This window comes from Colletes latitarsis, chromosome 7, assembly GCF_051014445.1.
Source record: "Colletes latitarsis isolate SP2378_abdomen chromosome 7, iyColLati1, whole genome shotgun sequence".
In the NCBI taxonomy this organism is placed as follows: domain Eukaryota; kingdom Metazoa; phylum Arthropoda; class Insecta; order Hymenoptera; family Colletidae; genus Colletes; species Colletes latitarsis.
Genome location: NC_135140.1, coordinates 18,682,440 through 18,691,352, shown reverse-complemented (window position 1 = coordinate 18,691,352; position 8,913 = coordinate 18,682,440). Strand labels below are relative to the sequence as shown.

At 35.0% G+C, this 8,913-nt stretch overlaps 3 protein-coding genes across 4 annotated transcripts; 2 read left to right on the top strand and 1 right to left on the bottom strand.

Moving 5' to 3' along the window:
• Positions 1–27: 27 nt before the first annotated feature.
• Cct6 (chaperonin containing TCP1 subunit 6) lies at positions 28–2,828 on the bottom strand. Its single transcript, XM_076768004.1, has 7 exons — positions 2,614–2,828; positions 1,668–2,259; positions 1,236–1,571; positions 1,083–1,148; positions 796–1,018; positions 541–709; positions 28–452 (listed from the first exon to the last, which is right to left on the bottom strand). The coding sequence occupies exons 1-7, from the start codon at positions 2,748–2,750 to the stop codon at positions 380–382; spliced, it is 1,596 nt and encodes a 531-aa protein (XP_076624119.1). The 5' UTR covers positions 2,751–2,828; the 3' UTR covers positions 28–379.
• A 185-nt stretch (positions 2,829–3,013) lies between these two features.
• On the top strand, positions 3,014–4,962 carry LOC143343273 (NAD-dependent protein deacylase Sirt4). Its single transcript, XM_076768006.1, has 4 exons — positions 3,014–3,697; positions 3,762–4,038; positions 4,112–4,394; positions 4,487–4,962. The coding sequence occupies exons 1-4, from the start codon at positions 3,634–3,636 to the stop codon at positions 4,832–4,834; spliced, it is 972 nt and encodes a 323-aa protein (XP_076624121.1). The 5' UTR covers positions 3,014–3,633; the 3' UTR covers positions 4,835–4,962.
• Positions 4,963–5,107: 145 nt separating this feature from the next.
• On the top strand, positions 5,108–8,897 carry Alpha-phers (phenylalanine--tRNA ligase alpha subunit). 2 transcript variants are annotated; one of them, XM_076768000.1, is made up of 8 exons: positions 5,108–5,788; positions 5,997–6,337; positions 6,403–6,624; positions 6,708–6,823; positions 6,897–7,081; positions 7,166–7,527; positions 7,622–7,723; positions 7,868–8,897. In XM_076768000.1, exons 1-8 carry the CDS (start codon positions 5,648–5,650, stop codon positions 8,502–8,504), a joined length of 2,106 nt encoding a protein of 701 aa, XP_076624115.1. In that variant the 5' UTR covers positions 5,108–5,647; the 3' UTR covers positions 8,505–8,897. The 2 variants fall into 2 exon arrangements, with proteins under 2 accessions (XP_076624115.1, XP_076624116.1); XM_076768001.1 differs by having other exon boundaries at positions 7,622–7,749; positions 7,868–8,005.
• Positions 8,898–8,913: the final 16 nt, after the last annotated feature.

The window sequence follows — 8,913 nt, the reverse complement described above, 5'->3', positions numbered from 1 at the left end:
ATTTAAAAAAGAAAGGTTATTCAATTATTTTAAGGTTTTTTTATTTAAATCATTGTACAAAGTTTACGTACGAGGCGAACATCTTTTACATTTAGATATCGTGTTTCACTCTCCAACCATAAGTGAGAAGTTTATACGATTAACAAGAAAATAGATATTCACCATGTGTTTCTCTTTTCTTTCTTAAATTTAAAAGTAGCGCTTTATTTGTTATTCTGTGCAGTTCTTTTGCGTTAATTGAAAGCAATAAAAATAAAAAAACGTACGAATTATGCGGAAGTTTCGATTAAAAATCGTGCAAACGTGACATTTAAATTACACAAAGTAACTTGAAGTTTCCAAAAATGTATTTTTAATCAACGAATACTTGTTAACGGGTTTACCCTTTCAGAGACGATAGTCCTGCTTTCATTATTTCATCGACCAAAAGCAGATTGCTGGCGATGATCGTGCTGTAAATGAAAGATTATTATTTCAGCACCAATAACATTAACAAATAAGAACTGTATACATTTAATGATCTAATCGTGTGCTACTCACCAGGAGTTAATTATTTGTTTCTTCACGTTATAATTGTCATAAATGCCTGCGTCTACGGGTTTCAATACTTCACCCGTCGAAATATCTAATCCTACTGGTTCTTGCAATGCAGCCGCTTCCTCGAATAATTTAACAATCGTATCTTGTGCATCGAATCCGCTATTTACAGCTGAATCGACAAAATCAAATACGATCAAGCGTACGAACAATAATTTCGAGAGCTGCTAGAAATTGCCAATGAAATATTTTGCTTACCAAGAATTTTTGGAATTATAAGCAAAGCTTCCGCGTATGCTTCCACGCCCAACCGTTGTTTTCCTTTTACTTTTCCTACATGCTGTTTAAGTACCTTGCTAGCAGCCACTTCGAAAGCACCGGCACCGGGAATAACCGCGCCATCGTCGATAGCATTCTTGATAGCTCTAAGACCATCTCGAACGGCATCTTTCAATTGCTCCAAAGTGTGTTTATGCGGTCCCTAATAATTGTTACGTTAGAAATTGACGAGTAAATTGAAAAGCATAATTTACAAGCAGTTTTACCTTTAAGAGAATGGTCACTGAATTTGGTTTCTTGCACTCTTCTATGAACGTATATTTTGTTTCTCCCTACGACGAAATAACAAAATATAGATTTCTTATTTTACACGATAATTTCTTGTCCGAATGTTTTTATTATATCGAGTAGATTTTTACCAATACGTGTTCGTATACGAGTCCAGCCCATCCTAAATGTTCTTCTTGCAAATCGTCGAACGAATTCATAGCCGTTCCACCGCACGCCAGAGCCAAACGCTCCATATTTCTACGTTTTGCTCTGCGCAAAGCTAGGATGTTTTCTTTCGCGAGCATGTCCAAGGATGGCGGATCGATGCCCTTCTGATTTATAATGACGAACGATTTGTCCGTTCCGTCGCACAGTTTCTTTTTCAATTCGATTATCTTCTTTACGCGTTTGTCGATAAATTGACGCTCAGCCCCCACGAGCTTTTCCCGTTCTTCGGCGGTTTTATAGAAGAAACCGCTGTTTACCTAGATTTATAAATGAACGAGGTTTTTAAATTTGCAAATAATTCATATAAACGATTCGTAAAATATGAATATATTTTTCTTTCGACTTGTATTCACCTCGCTCTTTTCATACTCCATGCTGACATTGCAAGTCAAGATATAGGCATTTGTAACTTTTTTAGGCATGTCTGGATGTCTGGATCCATGATCTGTTACAATACCACGAACTAAAGTAGAGTCTGCTGCTGTTCTGTGTTGCATTTCCATAAGCTCAACCATGTGCAGATCAATATCTTGATTCTCTTGCCTGATAGCCAAGACAGCATCCACACAGATTTCTGCCAATTTATCAGCTATAGAAGAATGAACTTTGGTTCTAAGAGATGTTCTAGCAACACTAAGCAGGCTTTCTTTTATAGGTTCAATTGGAATTTTCATGGAGTCCAGTACTTCCAAAGTTTTAGTTTTAGCTAAATCAAAACCTTCTGTAAGCATTCTAGGATGAAGACCCTCGGATATGTAAATATCTGCTTGCTTAAGAAGTTCTCCAATGATTAATACAGTACTGGTTGTACCATCTCCAGTAATATCATCTTGAGCAGTAGATGCTCTGGCAATCAGAGATGCAGTAGGATGTTGTATTTGCATTTCCTGCAATAGTACGTTTCCATCTTTTGTAATTTTAATGTCACCTGCTCCAGAGACCAACCTTTAAACGAATTAATTAACAGAGTAATTTGTAATTCTTTACTTCGAACGATAATTAATCGAGAAAATAATTATTATTGCTCTAAATTATTAATACGAAAAAACCGGAAACGATAATCGAAAATTCTCGTTTCCCGTTTGCACCGTAATACCGGTACTTTGCCTAGCCCAACCTTACCTAATATGGATAATAAGTCAGAAATTTTCGAGCGTCGTATGAACTTATTTTTACACGAAACGATTAACGAAAAATACCGTTCGTAATTCCACGCGTTTTATTCTTTCTCTTTACGTTTAATCGGTAAGTTTGGATAAACAATTATTAAAGTCTGCACGTGAGAAGAAGTGTACATACATTTTCATCGTGCCTTTCGGCCCTAGATTCGTTTTCATTACATCTTGAGTCCCTTTTGCGGCCGATATATTCACGGCCAACGCCTGGGCGGCCCTCGCAAATTCGGCTTTCGGATTTAATAAACTAATCGCAGCCATTTCACGAAATTACAGTCACAATTTGATATACGAAGAACGTATCTTTCCAACACGTTGACGCCTTTGCCTTCGACTACTCTGAAATACCAATTATATCGTATCGACAACGTTTAGATTCAATATAATACTAGGGATTTTCATTTTTTAGTTATACGAAACAATGAAGCTTAAATTTCTTCAACGATGAATCGAGGAAACAACTCAAAAACGATTTCAAAATTCAACGAACTTACGATCTATTCGTCGTTTGATTAATGTCGCTTTTTTTGTGTTTATTGGCATTTGAACTCTTTGTTGATTTAGAACTAGCATAGTTTTCTTATTTATCAACATTTATTTTATCACATTTTAAAATTAATTAGATCTTATATAACACTCAACTACAGAAAAATAGTCGGAAGACTGCTACTCTATAATTTTTTTGTTACTTTAGTAATTGTTGGTAACTTTCCCCTTAATCGACACGAATTCATGTTACAATGACGATGTCATCGTTTTAATATAAGATTTATATCGTTTAATTCGACTGATTGTTTAAAATATTCGCTTAGGAACGTTCCTTTTATTCTTGAATCTATATTTTCATTATCTGAAGAATTTCAGATTTGTAGACGTTTCTTGGAAAGAAAAACCTTGATTGCAGCTATAATAGCCACGTGTAGCATAATACGACGTATAGATTTATTTATATACAGGCATCAGATTTATCGAATAATTATTTTAATGAAAGGAATCGTTATATAGCTTCATTTTCACGAATCCAAAATGAGATGACGAAAGTCGAGATCAACTATTCCTGAATAAAGTCTACCATTTTGTTATCTGTACAGTATCGAATAGGATTTTTAGCGCAAATATTCTAAATAGAATTATATATTTTAAAATGAACACCATTCACGCAGGAATGTGTAGAACTGTTCGTAAAATGGGAGCACTTACGATATTATGTAAGTAATTCAGGTTTATGTATTGATTGTAATCAGAGTTTAATTATTTAAACTATTTTTACAGTTAGAACGTACGAAACAGACCTTCCATTTGTACCAAAATGCAAACAAGCAAAGGATGCAGAATTGCTAAAATTAAAAGAATTTATTAATAATCATAATGACATTTGCATATTGACAGGAGCAGGAATTTCTACAGAAAGTGGTCTTCCTGATTATAGATCTGAGAGTGTTGGGCTCTATGCAAAGAGCAGTCGTAGACCGGTACTTTACAAAGATTTTTGCAAAAGTGATGTTATTCGAAGACGTTATTGGGCAAGGAATTATGTAGGTTGGCCAAGGTTGTAGTTTTTAAAATGGAAATAGAGATAAATGTTGGTAAATTCAACTTTAACAAAGACAATGACTCTGTAGATTTTCCTCCATTAAGCCAAATAACACCCACAAAGTATTGAAAACATTAGAGGATGCAAATAAAATAAAATGCATCGTCACTCAAAATGTGGATAACTTGCATGCAAAAGCAGGTAGTAGGAGAGTCATAGAATTACATGGGACAGCTTTTAGAGTAATGTGTCTTAACTGCGATCGACGAATATGTAGACACTTGTTTCAAGATAGTTTAGACAAGCTAAATCCAAACATAATAGCATCTAGTCAAATGATAAGACCTGATGGGGATGTAGATCTGTCGCATGTAAGTAATACGCGAACATAGAAGGGCAACCTGATATTTCGAAAAATGTAAATTTGCTTAAATTTAAATCTAAAGAGCGTAAATTTTAACAGGAACAAGTGGAAGGATTTGTTGTTCCCCCGTGCGAAGAATGCGGCGGTATCTTAAAGCCCGACATTATATTTTTCGGCGATAATGTACCGCGTCAAATAGTGGAAAGCGTGAAATATAATGTGAAATATTCCGACTCGTTATTGGTTCTGGGTTCTACGTTGACCACATATTCCGGGTATAGGATAGCGTTGCAAGCTAATGAAATTGGAATACCAATAGCCATATTGAATATCGGTGAAACTAGGGCGGACAGTCTTGCAAACATCAAAATGGAAGGTAGATGCGGCGACGTACTTACAAGGATTTGTAGGATGATTGATTCATGTGAAGTATTTACAGAAGGATAACAAATTAATTAAATGCAATCTAGATAATTTAATTCTTCTATTTATTATAAATTGGGGCTGAAATTACTGTAAATCAACGGATAATGTAGCAATAAAGGAAACATTTTATTGCATTTCAATTAAGATAATATCATGCAGTAGACTGAGTTGAGTAGATTTTATTTGCGAGTAACGAATGTTAGGCTTCGATCGTAAATTGATTTAAAAAGTAGAATAAACCCTGAGTAGGGTTAGGTCTGGGTTATAACAACTCAGTTACAAAATGGTTATGAATGAAACAGGTTTCCGTGTATATTTGTTCGGAAACGTGTTCACAATTCACTTAATAGTATTTTCTTCTCGAATAACGAATAAAAAGTTACGATTTATTTGTAACTTAATTTTCGTTACGTAAACCCCATTACGTTAGGTACATTAAAATGCGGTTTAAATTCCGGTTTGCATGTAAATATTACCCGCCAAGTAGAAATTTGCCTTTAAATAGTTTAAACTATAATAATAAAGATTTTTGCAACCAATACATTTGTTTGAAAATGTTGGAATGATTTGTGTGTACGAATTTAATCTTAATCAAAATTATTTGCATAATAATAGATACATTTGAGTACGATAATTACAAAGAAAATGCTCAGTATCTTTAGTAATGTTTTATTTTTGAGAATTATTTTCATAAGAAATGATTATATTAGACGACGAACGGGTTTCAAAATAAATGTTATATATATATAAAGAGCCAAATATTATCTATTATGTTATTATTGTTCACGTGGTTGCTCGCCGGCTGTGTCGTTCGAACGCAATCTTATTTTAAATATGACAAAACAATTGACCGACCAGATTTTGGAATATTTGGATAAGTACGGCGAAGTAACTTCTTTTGATCTGGCAGATGTTTTTAAAGAAAACCATCAGAAAATAATTGGTGCCATAAAAAGTTTGGAAGCAATTGGTGACGTAAGTTCAACGAAACAAGTTTCTTACGGTTCTCCAAATTTTAATAATAATCGATGACTAAACATATTCGTCGGAAGCTAGCTTTTATATAAAAATATTTCTCAATAATCGTACATTACAAACGTCCAAATAAATCGCAGAAAGTTTATATGTCAACATAACCTCACAAGTAATGTTTTAACGTGGAAATTTATGGTTTGTTTTACAGTTGATCACAGCTGAGAATGTGAGCACAAAAAAGTGGGAATTAACGTCAGAGGGACAACACGTGGTAAGCTATGGGAGCCATGAAGCAGCAGTTTATAATTCAATCCCTGATGATGGTATATCCCAGTCCGAAATTATGCAATCCGTACCATTTGCCAAAGTTGGATTCTCGAAAGCATTACTGGCTGGCTGGATAGAAATTGACAAAACTAGCGGAACAGCTATAGTAAAGAAGAAAGTATCATCCATCGAGGACACTACACAGATTCATTTGAAGGATCTAACAAACCTGACCGATCGTCTTAGAAGCGACTACAAAAAGAGGAAACTCATTCAAGAAGTGTAAGTTGCACATGATATATATAAACAATGATGATCGTGCTTACAAGTAATCTTTTTATCTAAAGGGTTATTAAGTCAATACTGTTGGGGAAAGGCCCAAACTTTATGACAAAGGTTGAAAAATTAGAAACAGAATTGACTGCAGATTTACTGGTGAATGGTGCTTGGAAAAATAAAAAATTCAAACCGTACAATTTTTCGGCGCTTGGCTCTGCTCTTGAAGTAGGACACTTGCATCCACTTTTGAAAGTTAGAAATGAATTTAGAAAAATTTTCCTTGAAATGGGGTATATAAATTAAAAATGTTTATCGAATTTTAAATTTATTTTCGTACTTGTACTACTAGTACCTTCTGTTATTTATCATTTAGATTCACAGAAATGCCCACGAATAATTTCGTGGAAAGTTCTTTCTGGAACTTTGATGCTTTGTTTCAACCCCAACAACATCCAGCTAGAGACGCCCATGATACTTTTTTTGTATCCGGTAGTTAAATCAATAATTTTATTGTACTCGTTACTCCTTTATCGCGGTAAATGAGACTTAACGTTCATTTTAGAGCCGTCGCATAGTACAAATTTTCCAATGGAATATTTAGAGAAAGTAAAACGCGTTCATAGCGAAGGGGGTTACGGGTCTATGGGGTATCGTTACGAGTGGAAAATAGAGGAAGCCCAGAAGAACCTTCTTCGCACTCATACGACCGCTGTTAGCGCTAGAATGCTTTACAAGCTTGTACAAGAGGTAATTAAGCGTTTGTGCTTAAAAACTAGTCAGGATAGCTACCCTCTAACGATAGCATTAAGACGATTTGTAAATACATTTCAGGGTGGTTTCAAACCAGTGAAATATTTTAGCATCGATCGAGTATTTCGTAACGAAACTCTGGATGCTACGCATCTAGCAGAATTTCACCAAATCGAAGGTGTAGTCGCTAATTATAATCTTACGTTAGGCGATCTAATAGGGATTCTATACGAATTTTTTAAAAAACTTGGTATTACGCAACTTGAGTTCAAACCCGCGTATAATCCGTACACCGAACCGAGCATGGAAATTTTCTGTTATCACAATGGCCTGAATAAGTGGATAGAAATTGGTAATAGTGGAATGTTCAGGCCAGAAATGTTGTTACCAATGGGATTACCCGATAATGTGAACGTAATCGCATGGGGATTGTCCCTAGAAAGGTATGTAAAGGCAAATACTGTTTTTTTTTCTTTTTTTTTTCTCGTAACGCGTGTGTATTAATTCTGTGTATAAACATTGTAATGTTTGTCACAGGCCGACTATGATTAAATACGGATTAAACAATATACGAGATTTGGTAGGATCGAAAGTGGATATGGAAATGGTTTATAACAATCCTATTTGTCGCTTAAACAAGTAAATATCTTTCTAAACTTATTAAGGTATTTATTTATATTGGAATACTTATAAGGCAAACATTTATACCTTTAGCTTACGATCTGTTGTTTCGAAAGCTGTTCGAGCGTTAAAAAATTAGTACGAAATGTTTTTCTCTGATAGGACCAGCCGCAATTCTTTGCAAAGACAAAAGCTCGAGGGCCAAAAACAAAAATCGATAGCGCAAGAATCGGACGAGCGCGAAAGTAAACGTTGCGATGTTGATCGTCTAGGGAAATTCGATAAACAGAAACTAGTGATATTTTGCAATCCAAGTTATCCAATCAAGTTTATAGAATCATTCTGTGGCCTCATGAAACCTCACATTAGTATTAACGTGTCGATGCACACGCACTCCAGCATTCAACATTTGCCAAACGATTTGGCAACGTTCTGTTCGGAATATCGAAACAATGACCAGGATATCGATCTGGATCTGACGATAATTTGGAAACAAATTGGAATCGATCCGATAATGCGGTTACCGGGAATGCATCAAATACTAGGCGAGGTAAACATAGCTCGATATCTTAATCGATTGATCGAAAGTTACAATCCGCGTATATTACGATACGAAAGTAATGGCGCATTATACGCGAATCAAATAGATTATTATTTAGAAAAAGTGCACAGCATGTTGCACGGACATGAGCTTAAAGGTATTCAAAAGAAATCACGTTACCTAATGGGCGAGGACATGTCTATCGTCGACATAATTTTGAAATCCCTCGAAAAGCATAAATTGCCCGAACGGAAATGAAAGGATCAAATTTTATAGAAATCCTACAAACAATTTTTTTATGTTTTATTACCGACAAATTTAGTTTAATTGCATGGGGAAGTACCGAGATATCGCGTTTATTTATGATTCCAAATAGAACCGAAGCAAATAGTTTTAGAAATACGATACGTTCGTGTTCGTTTCATCGTCGCACGGATTACGAAATGTTACATAGTGTTGTGAGTCTAATGTTTCTGCTGATGGTGATTGTATTGCATGCGTGCTGAATGCAAACATGGCAATTTATTATTTGTATATATTTAAAGTGATCGAATCGAATCGAATGCGTGGTTTTTGGCGCGCGGAACATAAAGAGAAAATGGCGGTGTGCTTTGAAGACCATAGTGATCTGCCGAAATACTTACTATTGTTGGCAGAGTGTATGTAA